At 45.9% G+C, this 18,317-nt stretch overlaps 1 protein-coding gene across 1 annotated transcript; it reads left to right on the forward strand.

The window, feature by feature from the left end:
* The first annotated feature begins 2,183 nt into the window (after window positions 1–2,183).
* TECTB (tectorin beta) lies at window positions 2,184–17,379 on the forward strand. Its single transcript, XM_008144309.3, has 10 exons — window positions 2,184–2,259; window positions 3,042–3,232; window positions 4,014–4,156; window positions 4,262–4,334; window positions 8,862–8,965; window positions 9,107–9,190; window positions 13,195–13,357; window positions 14,941–15,013; window positions 16,064–16,096; window positions 17,330–17,379. Exons 1-10 carry the CDS (start codon window positions 2,184–2,186, stop codon window positions 17,377–17,379), a joined length of 990 nt encoding a protein of 329 aa, XP_008142531.2.
* The last annotated feature ends 938 nt before the right edge of the window (window positions 17,380–18,317 follow it).

Raw genomic sequence — 18,317 nt, forward strand, 5'->3', positions numbered from 1 at the left:
TGCCTACCTGGTCGCCCCTCATGGCCCCCCTGCTGGCCTGGTCACCCCACATAGCCTGCTGTTCAGTCATTTGGTCGTCCCTCACTAACACCCCTGCTGGCCTGGTCCCCCCATGCAGCCTGCTTGTTCAGTCATTTGGTCGTCCCTCACTAACCCCCCTGCCGGCCTGGTTGTAGGCAGCCATCTTGTGAGGGCATGAGGGTTAATTTGCATATTACCTCTTTATTATATAGGATAAGACACATCCCAATGTTTCTGAGACATTAAATTATGCTGGCTTGGAGGGAAGGATGTGTATCTTAAAATAAAGGAAATATATGTAACAAAACAATATCTTAACCCAGTCTTCTAACTAAGTCATGGTGTACTTATAATTTTGATTCTCAGCTACATTATAAAGCCCTGCAAAGCAGAGTATTTTCCTATACTTTTTAAAAAAGCTTTTTAATTGATTTTTTTTTTATTGAGAGGAAGGGAGAGGGAGAGAGAAAAAAAACATCGATGTGAGAGTAATATATACATTGGCTGCCTCCTGCACCAAGATAAAGCCTGCAAATGGGGCATATGCCATGACAGGGAATCGAACCAGCAACCTTTTGGTACATGGGATGGTGCCCAACGAACTGAGCTACATCGGCCAGGGCTCTACACTTTTTACATTTTTCTCTCAAAAGGCTTAATGTAGTGGCTTCTGTACAATATGCTCTCAGTTGATTGATAAAATGGGCTGTTTTCTCTAAAAATAAAACAAACCCTGATTTTTCATTTTTAAATCTCTGGGTGCTAAAGTTCTCCAGGCGACATATTTGCAAATTTCCCAGGAGCAGCATTTTATCTTGTTTTTCGGTGGGACCTTGTTTGGTAACTAAGGATTGATCATAGGATTGCCTTTCAAAGTTCCTTCTGTGTCATTGCTCTGGAAGTCTAATCAAACTTGAGAAAGCCTAGAGATCTACAACCAAAAGTTACATTTCAGGATGAAGGTCTAGGGGAACTTCAGGATGAAACTGTTAAAGTTCAGAGCTTATTAAAAAATATTAGAGGAAAAAAAACTGTAACATATTTGCATTTGCACAAACAGCCTGTTTTTTGTTTGTCAGGTTTAACACTGCTGAGCTGGAGTCCTTTTAAGTTCAAAGTTTAGAGAGTTTACCTATAAAAACAAGAAAGCAAGCAAAGAAAGCAAGATGTAAAGAAAGAAAATTGTCACCTAAAACTGTGTAGAAATTAGGTTGCCTCCAATCAGTTATTTTTTGTACAAGGCGGGGAAATTTTTGTTTATTCCAATCATGGTGGAAGTGGTTTAAAAAAAAGTGTTTTCAACCCTCTGAAGCAAAAGAAATTAGACTCAAGTGGCCGTAACTGAGCTTCCCATCGGCTTATTGTGCAAGGCCCCCTTTATTCCCCCCGCAGTGGATAATGCGTGTCCATTGTGGTTTATCTGGAGCCGGTTTCTTTTACACCCTCAGCCTGTATAAAGTCGAGCTAGGACTGGGGCCGGGGAATTGGGCGGCATCTGGGAGGCAGCATCCACAGTCCGGAGAGAATGAAACAGTCGGGGACATGAGCAACTCCATGAGTTATTGACGCTCCCCGTGGTATGAGCCCCACTTTTTGCCTCTCAGTGCAGACCAAGAACCATTAGAAAGAGGAAGCGGATGGCATTACGGATCTCCCTTGGAAATTCCCCCCAAGACTGTGTGTGCTGCTTTGTTCTCGCCCTTTGTTTTATTTTCTTTAATTATTTTAAAATATATTTTATTGATTTTTTACAGCCTTATCCCCCCACTACCCCTCCATCCCTCCCACTCATGCCCTCACCCCCCTGTTGTCTGTGTCCTTTGGTTAGGCTTATATGCATGCATACAAGTCCTTTGGTTGATCTCTCCCCCTTACCCCCACCCTCCCCTACCTTCCCTCTAAGGTTTGAGGGTCTGATCGATGTTTCTCTGTCTCTGGATCTGTTTTTGTTCATCAGTTTATGTTGTTCATTATATTCCACAAATGAGTGAGATCATGTGATATTTATCTTTCTCTGACTGGCTTATTTCACTTAGCATGATGCTCTCCAGCTCCATCCATGCTGTTGCAAATTTCTCGCTCGTGTTTCTGACCTAGAATGATCGAGGCTCGGGCCCTGGCAGGACCGTGAACATCTGGCCAAGACCAGGTTCTGAGAAGCAATGGTGATGAGGGCCTTCGTCCTGTTGGCCGTCTTTGTGGAAGCCTCTGCGAAATCCTGCACTCCGAATAAAGCAGGTATGCCCTGGCGCTAGGCCGTCTTCCCGGAAAGTTCCCTGAAACTTCCTTTGCAAAGCTCAGAGCTCTGTGCATATAGCCAAGTAGAAGCACTTAAGCCGCCAGTGCCAATCAGAATTTTCCCATATAAGAAGTAAAAAAAATGTACTAGATAAAATTAGACTTTCTAAAAATCAGAGAATAGATGGATAAATAGATAGAGACAAAATCTCCACCTTTTTTATATTTCCTCACTTGATTTGAATTTCTATCCTGTGCCATGAATTATTGTTTCACATGAATGGACATTTTTTATTTTAAGTTATGTGCTTATTTTCATGGGATTTAAAATATATATACAGGGTGTCCCAAAAAATGTATACATACTTTTTTTCTGATAGGTCAATTGAAGTTTCTTTCTTTTCAGATTTAACCCATTGGAATTAACAATTATTCAAAGTGTGTGTACGTTTTGGGGGGAAACTATTGATATATATATCCAATCAATCCAATCTTGTTTCACAGATACATTCTTTGAAATAAATTAAAGTTTAAAAGTGGAGGAATTTTGAACACATATTAAGTATCATGTAGATATCACACAGATGTAGCAAAAACTATAAAACTGAAACTTGAATAACTGAGCTTTGAGAAAACTTTTGTCACAGCCCATGAAGAATAACAGGGAAAGTGTTTTTAACCAATTGTTTTGCATGTTCAGGTATCGCTAGAACCCACTGATGCTTATGTAGATTACTATGACCACCATATCTGATTTCCAACCATGTGTATCCTCTTTCTAGATGTCATTCTTGTGTTCTGTTACCCAAAAACCATCATCACCAAAATCCCTGAGTGTCCCTATGGATGGGAAGTACATCAGCTGGCCCTGGGTGGGCTGTGTTACAATGGGGTCCACGAAGGAGGATATTACCAATTCGTAATCCCAGATTTGTCACCTAAAAACAAGTCCTATTGTGGAACCCAGTCCGAGGTAAGTTCAGGCCACAAGATGAGGAGTCACTAAGATGAGAGCTGGGCCCAAGAATAAGATGTCTGCTGTCCATCCTTAGAAAGATTTAGAATTGACCCATTTCCTTTTAAGAGTTAATCTCATTTCCTGGGATGTCAGTGTCATTTAAATTCTTCTCTTCTGCCTAGTTTAGGTGACTCTTTGGATTTGAATTTTATTCTCTTAATTGGTTGCCAGAGCCAGCTAGGCCACCTTCTGTGAATAGAGTAACGTACATTCCCCACCTCTACTTTGCTTTGAGTTCTGAGCCTGTGCTCAAAAGCTGCCACTCTTCCTGGTTTGAATGGGCGGGACATCCTCTGCCCTAGGCTTTGAACTGGTGGTAAAGGGCATTGTAAAGGAGTAACCAAACTACAACACAATTCATAATTAGGTCTTGTGAACTACCCAGGAAAAGGTCATCAGAATTTAAAGGAACCATAGACAACCTTTTGCATATCCTTAATGACAGAGGAGAAATCTGCGACCTCCCAATAAAGTCAGTAGTTGGAGTGGATACAACATTCAGCATACAGCATTCAACTTAAATTATTTTAAACAATCGTAGTTGAACAGGCTCAAGGACTCTTTATAAAAATGATCAACCCACCCAGACAAAAAGAATGGGTGCTGCTCTCAATGGCAGATATTCATGTCTGCCCATGGGGTATTTTTCTGAGCCAACTTCAATCACTTTTCCCAGAATCCTCTTTCTCCTCATGGAGGTACAGGTCCACCTTAACTGCCTTCTTCCTTCCTCCAGTACAAGCCCCCCATCTACCACTTCTACAGCCACATTGTTTCCAATGACAGCACGGTGATCATAAAGAACCAGCCCGTGAACTACTCCTTCTCCTGCACCTACCACTCCACCTACTTGGTGAACCAAGCTGCCTTTGACCAGAGGTAAGTTTCTTGGAGAGTGGGGGGCTGGCTGCCTTGCATGTGCTCTGCAGTCCTTGTCAATCAGGCATGTTTCAGTCCTTATGCAAAATTCTCTCCCCTTTTCAGAGTGGCCACTGTTCACGTGAAGAACGGGAGCATGGGCACATTTGAAAGCCAATTGTCTCTCAACTTCTACACTGTAAGTGGTCTCCAGGTTCCCATGACTGCCCTGTGGCCTCTCGAGGAGATGATGGGGTCCTTCCTTGGGATTCGATCTTCCCTAAGCTCTATGCAGAACTCCATTCTTAAATTCAAGCTGAGATGTAAGCTTTGGTCTAGCTTTAAACCTCTTTAAAAACTACATGCAGCAGGAAGGCAGATTCATAGACTGGATGGAAGAGCTGAAAGGTACTACAGAGAAAAGAAGTCAGCTTTCCCATTTCATAGATAAGAAAATTGAGGCAAGAGAAATCCTGTGAGTTGCCAAGGGTCAATAGACAGCAAAACAGCCAATGTCTAACTCTTAGTCAAGATTAGTTTCCACTGCAGCCCACTCTAGAGATTTACATTTAGGATCTAGCTTGTGTTAAAACATTTGCACAGAGTAGTGAGCCTCTTGCCTGGGCCATGGCTAAGGAGAGAGGTTGGGTTGGACTCTACTGGCTAGTACTTAGGTCTACAAAGCCCTTCACTCCATGGGCTTCCTCATTGACTAATTTGGGCAGGCTGCCTATGTTGACATTGACGTTAAAGGCACAGTTTGATCTCTCTCAAAATAAGTGCTCCAGAGAAACTAAAAACACAATGGCCAATAGCCCAGCTGCACTTCTGTTACCAAGGAGTGCTTTGTTTTTTAAACCTGCAGCTTTCAGGGAGGAGGCAGATCTATAGTGACACTAGCCCAGTAGGCTAGAGAAGATGCAAGTAGAAATAGAGATCTTTATAAAGAACTAGAAGATATCCATAGAGACCATCATGCCCAACCCATTCATTTCACGAAGAAAACAACTATATTACCTGGAACCCCCCTGAACTTGAACTCTTTGAACTTGCTTTATTGACTCCCTGGAAGCTATTAACCCTGCTGAACTCAGAAGGGGAGAGCTAGAAGAGACCTAATATTACCTGGTCCATTTTATAGATGAGGATCTGAAGCCCAGAAGGAGGAAGGGACTTGACCCAGATCCCAGAGGTAGTTCAGAGCAGTGCCCAGTCTGGGACCCGGATCTCCTAACCCTGCTCTTTGAGGCAGACTGACTACGAATGAAATGAAGCTGAAGTTTTACCACCCCTCACTTGCACAGACACCTTTCAAGGCCTTGTGTCTCATTTTTGTATTGAAATTTTTGAGTCTTTTAATTAAAGAGGGAACTCCAAATTAAATAAGCTTCAAGGTCCCAGAAAACCTCGATCTGTCCTTGGCCACACACACTAGTGGTTAAGTCCTGAATAAAAAGAACCCCATTAACCTCATTTAGCCCCTGGACCTGTGATCAGGAAGGTAGATGCAGTGATGAGAGCCAGGGTGATGATGAAAGGATACCCAAACCACTGCAATAACTGATGAAGGTTGTTTAGAGAGAAAAACAGGCTTCACACATTGACAACAGTCTCAGGGGATGTTCTAATGACAGGCTGTCTTTACCACCGAGTCCCTGTCCAGAAGTACGTGATTGTTATTTTAACCAGATAAAATTATAGATATCAGCCTGTGAAGATTTTACAACAGTGGGAAATGGAGAGGCACCAGGATTGTCGAAAATTATCACCCTCCATCAGTCATGTTGGGCCAAGTTTCAGACATAAATATCAACATTTAGAACTGGAAGAAGTCTATTCTTTTTTAAAAGGAAAAAAAAAAAATTAAGAGGCATATCCTCAGCGTCACCCAGGCCATCCTCTGGGCTGATCTACAGACTTCACAGGATGCCTCCTTGGACTGTTCTAGAAATGAGGCTATGGTCTCCTCTGGGGCCCACCAAGACCTTCACAGGACAAACAGGCTCGTGCAAAGAGGGGGCTCTGATGTTACAACAGATATTTTTCATGCTGATTAATAGTCCCACTGTGGGTTGTTTCCTATGCCTGAACCATACAGTTGGTATTTTTCTTCTCCTCCCTTTTTCCACTTTGAGAGCATTCTTGTGTGTTTCTGAAGCAACAGCTGCTCCTTGCATATATTTCCATCAAATTACCAGTGACAGAGCTGTGCCCTAGATTGCACAATGGAATCAATGCTCTGCTAATTGCTTAGGATCCTGAGAACTCCAAATGCTGGGCTCCAAAAACACCGCTTCTACTCAGCACTCTTCCTCTCTTCTCTCCCTACCCTTCCCACCCACTTCTACCAATGGCACATGGTTGGTATTCTTGGCAAAAACTTATTTTGACTCCCAATCCAAAATAAAGGAAGGTCGTCAGCTTACAGAAGTAGCCTAGTGCTGTGGTTAAGAAATAGGCTTTGGTGTCACACCATTGGTTTGAAAGCCTGGTTCTACCATTCCTAACTGTGTGACCTTGAGCAAGTTAGTTAACCTCTCTGGGCTTCCACCAATGTATTTGTCAAATAGGGATAATATAGTATTTACCCCATGGGTTTGTTATGAGGATTAAATTAAATACATCATTATGTAGCACTTACTAGACTGCCCAGCACAAGGTAAGTGCCCATGAAAGTAGCCATTCTTCTGATTTTAGCCTTTGACTCCATTTAAAGTGGAAACTCTGAGAGCTTCTAGAACAAGCATTGTTACCTTTATAGGGTTGAACATCAATATCAGTGTGGGATTAGGGTGACACATTCAATCGAAATAGTACTGACCATTCCTCTTAGATAGAGACAAATGAAAAAGCTTGGGATGGAACAAATACAAGCAAGAGGCCAAAATAATAGACTTCCAGACTCAGAACAAACCTCAGAGGTCATCGACCTTGACTTTGCACGCAAAGTCCGAAACCCTTCTCAAGATTGCTGAGAAGTGTGCTCCCTACCTCTTCCAAAGAGAGTGGCAAGTCGGGCCTTTCTGTTTTAGATCAGTGTGTGATATATGACATCCTGAACTCTGGCCCATTGGTGTTGGTTCTATCTTCTGGAATCATGCCATATAATGATATTGGTGATAGTCCTTCAACTATCTCGAGCTTGTCTTTCCCAAGCTAAACATCTTCCCACTGTTGATCCATTCATCATCCTAGTCGCTCTCTGGATGGGCCACTCGGTCAATGCCCCTGTTGAAAAGCAGAGGCCAGAACTGAAATGTTACATTCTAGAACTTATCAAGACCAATGCAAGGCACAGAGAGCCAGAGATCTTCTAGATGCTGGAAAATTCTAGGAACATGTTCTAGGAAAATTTTAGCTGTGGGTAGTTTTCTTTCTCTATCTCACATTGAGCTTGTGAGCAAAAGCAACTCCCAGAATTTGCCCACGTGAACTGCTGTTCATTTAGATGTGCTCATCTTCACTAGTGGTAACTTAATCTTTTGATCAGGTGAAGGGCCTGGGTGGCATGATTTTTCAAGTTGCTCTTCCATCCTGTTCACTGAATGAGTAGTTTATGTGGTGTGTCTGTTTCCTGGGATGCCAAAACAAATTCTACAGGTATTATAGGGGGAAGCTATCTGGGAATAGGTCCCTAATTGTCATGTTATAAAGAAAGCAGGGGGGTATCATGCTGAACAGTGAAGAAACTGACCATTGAAAGTGTTTTGCTTCAGAAATTGAATCAACAGTGTAGATCTGAAACAAAATCAGGCAGGTTCCTCTGGGAGTTAGAGGTATTATTCCACTATCCCAATATTCTGCTGGCAGAACCCTAGGAGATGGAGCTGGGAGGAGCAGCTCTGACTCAGTTGGGGACTACTGTGTGGTCCCCAGGTAAGGTCCCACGTTTGGAAATAGTCTCTTGAAATATGACAAATCTCAGAAAATAGCAAAAAACATTAAACACCACTGTTAATCTGTCACTTCGATGCACATAGTAAGCTAGTAAATCACCTGTGATTAAGAACTTTCTTGTTGAATTATTGCAACCATTTAAATGGTGGAAGGGACTGACACGTGGGAAGAAAACATCTGATTTCCAGGTGACACGTCCAGGAGCCCTGGCAAGACATGCAATCAGTAAAATAATGTAAGAATTGCTAGAAGATGATTCTGAGGCCTCTCAGCAAATTCCCTGAATTTGAACCATGGGCGGGGCAGGGGGGGGTGGTTAAAGTCCATTTTAACTAGATATCCTTGCTGCCACTGTTTACCTATTGCAGTTCTGCAAAGCTCCAAGTCCACCAACCTCAATGTTTTAACTAGTATCCCGGTTTAAGCTTTATGCTCCTATTAAACAAAGTCACCATCAAAGAAAGCTAGGAGAAGGTAGGAGAAGGCAAAGGTTATTCCTATTTGGAAGATGGGGAAATTGAGGCCCAGGTTAGTGGTGGGAGCCAGGATTAGCCCAGGATTCTTGTCTCGTTCCTCTTTGGCACAGATGAGACATACAGTGCGTGTCTCACTGTGACCAGCAAATCCAGACATGTGCTGTCCTCATCCCTTCTAAGGGGTGCCAGCATCCAAGGAGGTAGAGCTTTTCTGGTCCTGGGGGTTTCTCACTGTGGTCTCCAGTGTCTGTGCCCTTTGGGTTGACCCCCACCCTCCCCCCATCCCAATTCATCTGCTCCTGCCGAATCCAGTCTGAGAGGTCATAATGCCCAGTGTCAATTTCCTTCCTAAGAATGCCAAGTTCTCCATTAAGAAAGAAGCCCCTTTTGTCCTGGAGACCTCCGAAATCGGTTCAGACCTGTTTGCAGGAGTAGAAGCCAAAGGGTTAAGCGTTAGGTAAGTACATGTCCTCCATTTTATATGTTTAAAGACAAAGAAGAGAGAGAAAAAAGACTAGCCGAGAGACTTTTCAATCACCAGATGTTTCGAGGCATACACCTCTCTGGCTCAAGGTGATGCGTTTTGTTTCATTTCCAGGTTCAAAGTGGTTTTGAACAGTTGCTGGGCCACACCCTCGGCTGATTTCATGTATCCCTTGCAGTGGCAGCTGATCAACAAGGGGTAGGTACTGCTCTCTGGTGCCCAGGGCGCAGAGGTGGGGCCGGGCAGATCCAGGGCTCCTCTGGCTCGGGATAGCTCGGGTGGAAGAGATAGAGCCTCTTGAGTTAATTAGTGACATCCTCCTTGCTTCCAGGCCGAGTACTGATACTAGCAAACATTTATATTGTGCTTTCGGATACTAGGTGCTGTTTTGATCGCTTTAACATATATTCACTCATTTGCCTTACAACAGGTAGGTAATGTTCTGACCATCCCCATTTCCCAGATGAGGAAACTAAGGCACAAAAGGGGTTAAGTGATGTCACATAGTTTGCATGTGGGGAGGGGGCATGTGTTCAAATCCAATCAGTCTGACACCAGAACCCTGATGAGTACTAAATTAGATAATCCTTGTAGAAAGCTGAGCGTGGAGTCAGTATGCAACTGATTTAAATAGTACCATCGTTTTTATTATTAATTCAGTAGATAATGAAGAGCTCAGCATTTTTTAGCAGAGGACTGAAGTATTGGAATTGCAAAACAGAAAGGCAAGTCTGAAAGTCATACATAGGATGGTTGAGAAACAGTACCTGGCAGGTGGAAAGACCAGGTTAGTTAGGTGCAGTGGTGGCTATTGAACCAAAGGTGACAATACCTGAACCGAGGTGCAGCCATGTGAATGGATGATCATCCAAGGGAGGGAGGAATGATAAAATCTTAGCATCCAATCGGCTATGCTGTGCAGAGAAGGGAGGAATGTGTGACAAAGATGACTTTGTATTATTGAGTCTGAGATCGTGAAGGGGAAGAATTATTTGTTGGTGGATGCTGGGGATGGGGCTTTCTGGATAAGGGACTTTGGATTCTCCTTGAGCACAAGGATGACAGGGCCAGCTTGAGATGACAATTGCTCAGAAACACTTAGAATTGTAACTCTGGAAAACAGCGGCGAAGTGGAGATGTGAGTGTCGTCTCCAGTAAACACAGAAGAGCCCTCCCGAGACCAAAGCAGGCCAGTGCGCCCTGGTTATTTCCAGAACCCAGCAGGGCGCCAGTAAACACTGGGGTCAGGGGCAAAAATGATTAGGTAATAAAGGCCGAGCCACTTTGGACCTTTAACTCTTTATTTTTATTTAACAAGCACCTGTAAAGCACTTACAACATACCAGGCATTGCTCCAGCCAGGTGCTTTGCAAATATTGATTTATTTACATTTCATTAAACCCCTATTAAGTAAGTAGCATAATAACCTCTACTTTATGGATGAGAAAACTGAGCACAGACAGGGTCAGAAACTTGCCCAAAGTCCAGAACTAGTAAGAGGACAGACAATCCAAGCTCAGGCGTGATCTCCCGGTGGGGGGTGGGGGTAGGAGGGGGGGGGGGCGGGGTATGAATAGGACAGGCCTGTAGACCCACTTCTGAGCAACCCAGCAAAGCTTCCTGCAGAGATGGGAGCTTAGTGTGGGTGCGTATTTCACATCTGTCAGTGAGTGATTCATTTAGGTTCTGTTGATAATGGCACAATCAAACGACCTCAGGGAGATTCTGAAATAAATCATTGGCCTACCGGACCCGAAATTACCACTCGGCATTGGGAACCTCTCAGACAATGGCCACACAGGGGCATTGCTACATCATGGGGTTGCCTACCTGCAGATGTGCAATGTGAAAGGAAAAGGAATGCTTGGGTTTTGGAGTAGTCTATGCAAGCATCCCTCAAACTCGAGTGTGCACAGGAATTACGGGGGGAGGGGGTGTGACTGTCACACATGCAGGCACGCTGTGAACTTACCACAAAAGAGGGTCCTGGGTGGACCTGGGGAATCTGCATTTAAGCACAGCCATAGGGAGGAAGCCCTGATCTATTTCCATGCCCTGCTTAGTGGAAGTGGCCCTTGAGGTTGGGGATACATACGACATACATGAAGACCAGTGCCAATGGGGAGAACGAGGAAGTCCATCCACAACCTCCCAGATTCTTTGGGTCACACTAGGCCCTTTTGGAGGAAAACCCATTTTTCTTTTCATTTCTTTTTTTAAAATATATTTTTATTGATTTCAGAGAGGAAGGGAGAGGGAGAGAGAGAAACATCAATGATGAGAGAGAATCATTGATCAGCTGCCTCCTGCATGCCCCTGCACTGAAGATCGAGCCCGAAACCCAGACATGTACCCTTGACCAGAATCGAACCCAGGACCCTTCAGCCTCAGGTCGATGCTCTATCCAGCTAGGATAGAAAACCCACTTTTCAAGAGTGTCTGGCAAGATTAGAGTAGATGTATCATCAGAAAGTTTGATCCTATGTAGGGAAAGAGACTCCCGTGGTGATTGTGTGGAGACCTACCTATGGGCATTCCACCATCCAGAGAGATCTGTCCCAGAGGAGCAGGTGCCACGGCCATTGCCAAGAGGCAGCAGTGCCAGGGCCTCTAGTCCTGCCCATGACTCGCCGCCTCCCCACCCCCCTGACACTCTTACGTTGTTTTCCACTGGCTGATACCATGCCTTGGCCACTTCGGCTTCAGGGAACTATTTTAAGAACTCACGTCTTGAGTTTGTACAAGAATCTCAGGTTTGTTGACCAAATGATCCTCTAAGAGTCTTGTTTCACAGCTCAGAAAATGTCCCCGGCTCTTTCACTGCTCCGAGGCCACCACCACCAGAGGCCAGCCTCTGACCCCTGGGCCCGATACAAGGTGCTGCGTTCAAGCCTTGCTCCACTCACTAATTCTCAGAGTTAACATTCCTTCAGTCCTGTTGCTGACTCGGCCCCTGATGTCTGGTTCTGGTGGGAAGGGGTAAGAAGGTACATCACGAAGCTCCTCCAAGTAGCTTTGGCCAGTGGTCTGAAGCTTTTGAACCCACAGCCCTTTTCCACAGAGGACAGATTCCAATGCTCCTGTCACCTGCAGACAATGAACCCCGACACTCGTGTGGGCCTCGCTGTACATTCCCAAGTATGACTAACTGTCTGCTCTCAGCACCTGGTTGAGTGTCTGGAACTTGAATAGGGAATCAGTATGTGTTTGGTAAATGAAAAGTGTTTTGCTTAAACCAGGGTTTCTCGACCTCGACACCATGACATGTTGGGCTGGGTCATCCTTTGTTGTGTATGTGTGTGTGGCGGGGTGGGGGAAGGACGGGGGATGGGGGAGGGGCGTCTGAGCATTGCACAATGTTGGACAGCATCCCCAGCCTCTGCCCACTAGATACCAGTAACACCTTCCCCAAGTCCTGACGACCACAGTGCCAAACGACCCCCAGGTGAGAACAAGTGGCTTCAACAAATGCCCATCTGTGTCATTACTTTTCTCTTTTATGTCAACTGTTACGTTTGGGATTTATACATAAATAATACAAAGAAGAAAACCAAAGCTGACTGTAATTCCCCCACTCCATAATAGCCAGGGTGAGCATTTAGATGGTATCCTTTCATTTTTTTTTCTGTTCTTATATTAAAAGTATGACCACATTGTTACAAAGATAATTATAGAATAAAGCAGGTAAGGAATTTAAATAGCATAAGGTAAATTCCAATTCCCAGTGGCAAAGCCTCATGATGCACTCAGAGACATGAGCTGGGTGTGACTTTGGATGCAGGTGGCGAAGGCAGCAGCTTGGGAAACGCTGTCCCGGCACCGTTGTCTCTCTCTTTACACATGCAGGGACTCTGTGCATACCCGGTCCTCCGGGGGCTTCATCTCGGGGACTGCACTCCTTTGGGACAGATGTGTGGTGCCCTACCAGGTGGGGGACTTCTCATAAGTACCCACACCGGATGTAGCCTGACTGTAGAGTGGAAGGACCACACCCATCTCAGAGCGCCTCACCTTGACCCCAGAGTCCTGGGGATGAGTGAGATGCTGCCAGTCACAGGGCTCCGGAAGGATAACGTGCTGTGTAGGAGCCCCGAGAGTGGTGTGGCTGTGCATGAATGTGCCCGAGAGGCTCTTGCTCTTTCACAGGGTAACATCTTCTCTCTTCCCTCCCCCTCTCCCCGCCCTGCCCCCTTGTGCTTCAGCTGCCCCACGGATGAAACGGTCCTGGTGCATGAGAACGGGAAAGATCACAGGGCGACCTTCCAATTCAATGCTTTCCGGTTCCAGAACATCCCCAAGCTGTCCAAGGTTTGGTTACACTGTGAGACGTTCATTTGTGACAGCGAGAAGCTCTCCTGCCCAGTGGTGAGCCACCCCTCCCCACAGTGAGAACGGTACAGGGCGGGGGAGAGGGGGAGGGCTGGCATTGCAGAGGCTGTATTTTTAGCTGGGAAACTGTAACCAGACCAGGGCAGGTGAGTGCTGAGGACATTCTAGAGGAAAGGACACTGAGTGTGGGGCAGACATTCTGGGCCCTGTCCACCCTGCCACCAGGCTGCACAGTCTGGCACATGCCACTTAACCTCTGGAGCCTGGCTCTCTCTTCTCTATAGCAGAGTGGTGACCAGTCACGGTGACCCTTTCCTGTTCAGAGAGCCAAGGGTAGGTAGGATAAAAGTGATGCCAGACGTGGAAATGCTTTGAAAAAGGTAAAAGCACAAGGGAAATGTGAAATCTCAGTGGTAGCAATAGCTTCTGGATGGAAGTCAAAAGGCGGGTATTTTTAGCTCTTGACTGAATAGTTTCCCCTCCTCAGACCCTCCCCCCACCGAGACGTTTCAACAGCATCAATCAACAGGTGTAGCAGATTTGGAGAGAGTTTCATTGCGACCTGATGTGACCCTGCTCCTCTGGGCAGTGGTTCTAAAGTGTGGACCAGGGCAGCTTCAGTACCACCCGGGAACCTGCTAGGGATGCAAATCCTCAGCCCCGCCCCCAGACCACCTGATGCAGAAACTCTGGGTGGGCCCCCCATCTGTGCTTTCCCAAGCCCTTCCGGTGGTTCTGGGTCACCCTGAAGTGAGAACCTCTGTGTAGAGACCTAAAGGATTACATCCCTAACGGTTACCTCTCAGATCTGTCTGGACTAAAAAGCTTGGTGAGGAGGACACAGCCATTTCTGAAGGGGTCACTGCTCACTGGCCTATAGTAACCAACAGACATACGATCATCCTCTGATTCATTTGGCCTGACAATGGTCACGTGTGAGCACAAATAGAGAAAGAGGAGGGAGCAAGAGACATGCAACAGTTGATAAAGGGATAATTATTGGCATGGCATTTAAAAAAGAAAATGAACCAGAACACACTTTGAAAGTGTCCACCTCTCCAATCACTCTGCTGAGAGTGACTGTAGGAAAAGCCTTTCTTTCTTTCTTTCTTTCTTTCTTTCTTTCTTTCTTTCTTTCTTTCTTTCTTTCTTTCTTAGTTTTTATTGATTTCAGAGAGGAAGAGAGAGGGAGAGAGAGATAGAAACATCAATGATGAGAGAGAATCATTGATCAGCTGCCTCCTGCACACCCCTTACTGGGGATTGAGCCTGCAACTCCGGGCATGTGCCCTTGACGGGAATCGAACCCGGGACCCTTCAGTCCACAGGGCGACGCTCTATCCACTGAGCCAAACCGGCCAGCATGGAAAAGCCTTATTTCTTACCCCCTCCCCCAAATTGCCCATCCCTCCCACGCCAGCGCGAAGAATCAATACAGTAGAGCGTTCCTCCTTTCCTCCAGTGAAAGAAGGGCTGCAGATGTCTCTCTGAGTTGTTTTTAAAGAGAAGGTAATTAATATCTGTTAGCTGGGGAATCTGGACTCCATCAAGTTTGTGGCTGTTCTTTTAACCTCTCACCTTTCTCTCCTGTGTCACCTGCGCTCCTCCTGGGTCCTCAGACTTGCGACAAGCGGAAGCGCCTCCTCCGGGACCAGACAGGGGGCGTCCTGGTCGTGGAGCTCTCCCTCCTCAGTAAGCGTCTCTGTGGCACACGTGGTTGCGCTCGCTCTGGGCTGCGTCCACAGGCACAGGTGGTTGGAGCATTTTAACTGAATTGCCAAACCAGTTGTGCCTGTAGACACAGCCTGCACCTGCAACTCGAGGCTTCTTAATTGGGGGATGGATAGCGCATGCCAACCCAAGGAGTTAAGATTAGCCGGCTGCCCTGTGGCCTGAATTCCAGTGCCCGGGAGGAATTAGGATGTGTTGAGCTTGCAGACAGCGCATGCCTGCCGTCAGCAATAATAATAGAAAATGAAGTGTGCTGAAAACATGCAGTGCGAGTCAACAAACTTTTATTGGGCGACCAGAAGTCTGCCTGGCCTGAGCGCTGGGGTTTCAGAAATAGAGGAGCCCCACATGGGCTTTGTCCTAAAGAACTTAGCATCTTGGGAGGAGAGCGACTTTAAATGCTAAGGAAAGGGACATACTATCAATGGCATTGGGGGAGGGGGCCATAGAGTATATGACAAGGGATTCAAGCTAGTCCAGGGCTTAGGGAAGACCTCTGAAGATTACCCAACTATGGCGAGGGGGGGGGGGGGCAGTAATCCAGGCTGCCACCAGATTTTTTTATGGCCTGCAAGCCAAGAATCTTTCTATGTGGTTGGAAAAAAAATCAGAAGACTCATATTTCATGACACATTAGAATTATAGGAAGCTCAAATTTCAGTGTCTATAAAGAAAGCTTTTTGGGGCCCAGCCACACTTGTAGAGCTGCCCTCATGCTTCATCCGCAGTGGCAAGTGGTCGCAATAGAGACCACCTGGCCCACAAGGCAGAGAATGTTTACTCTCTGGCCCTTTCCAGAAAGTTGACCAACCCTGACTTAGAGAGCGGGGGAGGGGGCGGGGAGGGTGGGGAGAAAACGGTGTGAGAGGGAGCCGTTGTAGACCCCGCTAGAAACTTTGTCCTAAAGGCCCCGGGGAGCCCGGTGGTTTAATGAGGGGAGGAGACAAGTTTATGTTTTAGAAACAGCTCTGATCTTAAACCTTCAGCATTCTCTCTCTTTACTCACTACAGGCAGGGGATTCTCCAGTCTCTATAGCTTCTCAGGTAAGGAGAAGAGGCGCCTCTGGGAAATGTCATGGGCAAAGCTTTGAACAGGCAGATCTGTGTGTCAAAACAAGCTTACCTTTGGCCCCAGCAAAGCCTATAAGAGTTAAAAAAATAATAATAACTCTTTAAAGTAGCGGTCGCCAACCTTTCGGACCTCACAGACCACCAGTGGTCCATTGACCACCGGTTGGCGACCACTGCTTAAAGCGCACCTGAGTGGGGCAGAGTGGAGGGAGGTAGAGCAGGGAGAGAGGGGCCAGGGTTAAGCTGGATGGAGCAGAACCAAATCCCACTCCCCAAGTCTCAGCAAAGACATCACCAGATGGCTTTGCTTGTTTCCTGCATGTAGAGAACAGATCAGTGATTTTCAAGGATCTGTTCATTTAACAAATATTTGACTTCCTGCTATGACTCTGCCCTTCATTCACCTTGGCCCAAGGTCCTTGGGCAATGACCTCACCCTTCTATCCCCCAGTTTCCTCTATGAAATTGGGCTAGTAATGGCCCCTATCACACATAGCCATTGTTTGGATTAAATATTAAGGATAAGGGCACCAAACAATGCCCAGCACACAGCAAACATCAGTAATGATTAGCTATAATGACTATAACACCACATCAGGTGCTATTCTAGGCTGTATAGTTACTGTAGTGAGGCTGGCAAGGCCCCTGCCCTTCCTAATACCTGCGAAGTGTTGGGGTGGGGGTTGAGGGGGGAAGGATTTAGCAGCCAGGGAAGCCTCTCAGAGGAAGAGACATTTCAGCCCAGGCCCAGGATCTCACCCAAATGATGAGAAGGAGGCAACTATGCAAGGAGCTGGGGTAAGACAGTTCTATTTATTCACAAACTCACAGATGTGGAATTTGCTCTTGCAATGACAGGAAATCACGTAAACTGATTTTTTAAGACTCTAATCCCAGATGCAAAAGTAGTTGTACAGCTAAAGCCCTGCAGTGAAATACACCATCGCTGTCTTATCCAGGTCAGATTCCCATCTGCCAGAGGTGCATATCCCAAGTTTATCTGTTGGATTCTTTGTACTGATGAGAGTGAGCAACACACACCCCAAAGGATGGACAAAGCAGACTTTGTATAAAATGTGTAGAACTTATGTAAAGCGACTTGACAACCCCTAGGACCTAGGTGAATGCCTTTGTTAACTCTCCTGCTGAGTAGTCCTGGGTCCTTGCAGAACTGTTTCTGAGTGCGCTGCCTCCTTTGGTCCACAGATGTTCTCTACCACCTCGTCGTGATGCTGGGGATCTGTGCCGTGTTATAGGAGCCAACCAGGCAGGCAGCTGCAGCTTCTCCGTCCAAGGTCATCTCCGTGGATGACACACTCAACATTTTCTGTGCTGCCAGAAAGCACACACAGAAGACCGCGTTGTTGGGGAACAGGCAATAGCGCTTTGCCAAGTACGTGTTCCAACGATTTGTGTGAATTTCAGTGATTGTTTTCCTTTGGTGCCCCACTTCCTCTTGTTACTTCCTGTGGCTCTGAGCTCCTGGAGTCCACCCCTGCAACTGGCGGGGGGAGCCTTCTCTCCCTAAACTCCAGGCAGGGCTGTGGTGGACTCCTTTGAAAGCTCTCCTGATTGTAAAAGACCAGCACACCCAGCCAAGTGCAGCTGAGCATGTTGAGGGGAATGCAGGGCACAACCACCAAGTCAGTGCTCAGCACAGAAGGCACAGGAAGAGCCAACTTTGACGAAGAGGCCTTTGCCATTGATGCTGCCGATTCTAATCTGAGGATCAGAGCTGAGCCTCGGGGGTTCCAATCTTTCAAACAAAGGTGTGGGGTTCAGGGTGGAATAGAACAGTTTTGGCTCAAATCTGCACAATATAAAGGGAAATAATTCTTGAGCTCCTCCAGTGCTAACCCAATTAATCTTGTTATAGGGTTTCTTAAATATGTGTAAACATTACATAGGTAAAAACTCATTTTGATTGCTGATATATATTTCTAAAATCAAAATCAAAATACAAATTAAAAATAGGAATACAGCTACAAAAAGAATAAAGCTCACATGAACATTAATTTCACATAATGTGGCATTGACTACATGGAGCTGCTGCTTACGGCATGACTACAGAGTGGCAGCCACGACAGGTTCTCTGGAGCTCTTCAACCCCATCCTACCATAGGCCTTGTGATGCTCACTGCTCTCTTTTTTCTGTTTGCTCTACTAAGAAATCCTCATTTGTACAGATTGGTCT

Source organism: Eptesicus fuscus, chromosome 17, assembly GCF_027574615.1.
Source record: "Eptesicus fuscus isolate TK198812 chromosome 17, DD_ASM_mEF_20220401, whole genome shotgun sequence".
Lineage (NCBI taxonomy): Eukaryota > Metazoa > Chordata > Mammalia > Chiroptera > Vespertilionidae > Eptesicus > Eptesicus fuscus.

Bases quoted from the DNA above. Each gene is read 5' to 3' on its own strand.
- TECTB (XM_008144309.3), top strand. From the start codon at position 2,184: ATGGTGATGAGGGCCTTCGTCCTGTTGGCCGTCTTTGTGGAAGCCTCT. The intron at 2,260-3,041 runs GTATGCCCTGGC...TCCTCTTTCTAG, and splicing joins CTGCACTCCGAATAAAGCAG to ATGTCATTCTTGTGTTCTGT. The intron at 4,335-8,861 runs GTAAGTGGTCTC...TTCCTTCCTAAG, and splicing joins TGTCTCTCAACTTCTACACT to AATGCCAAGTTCTCCATTAA.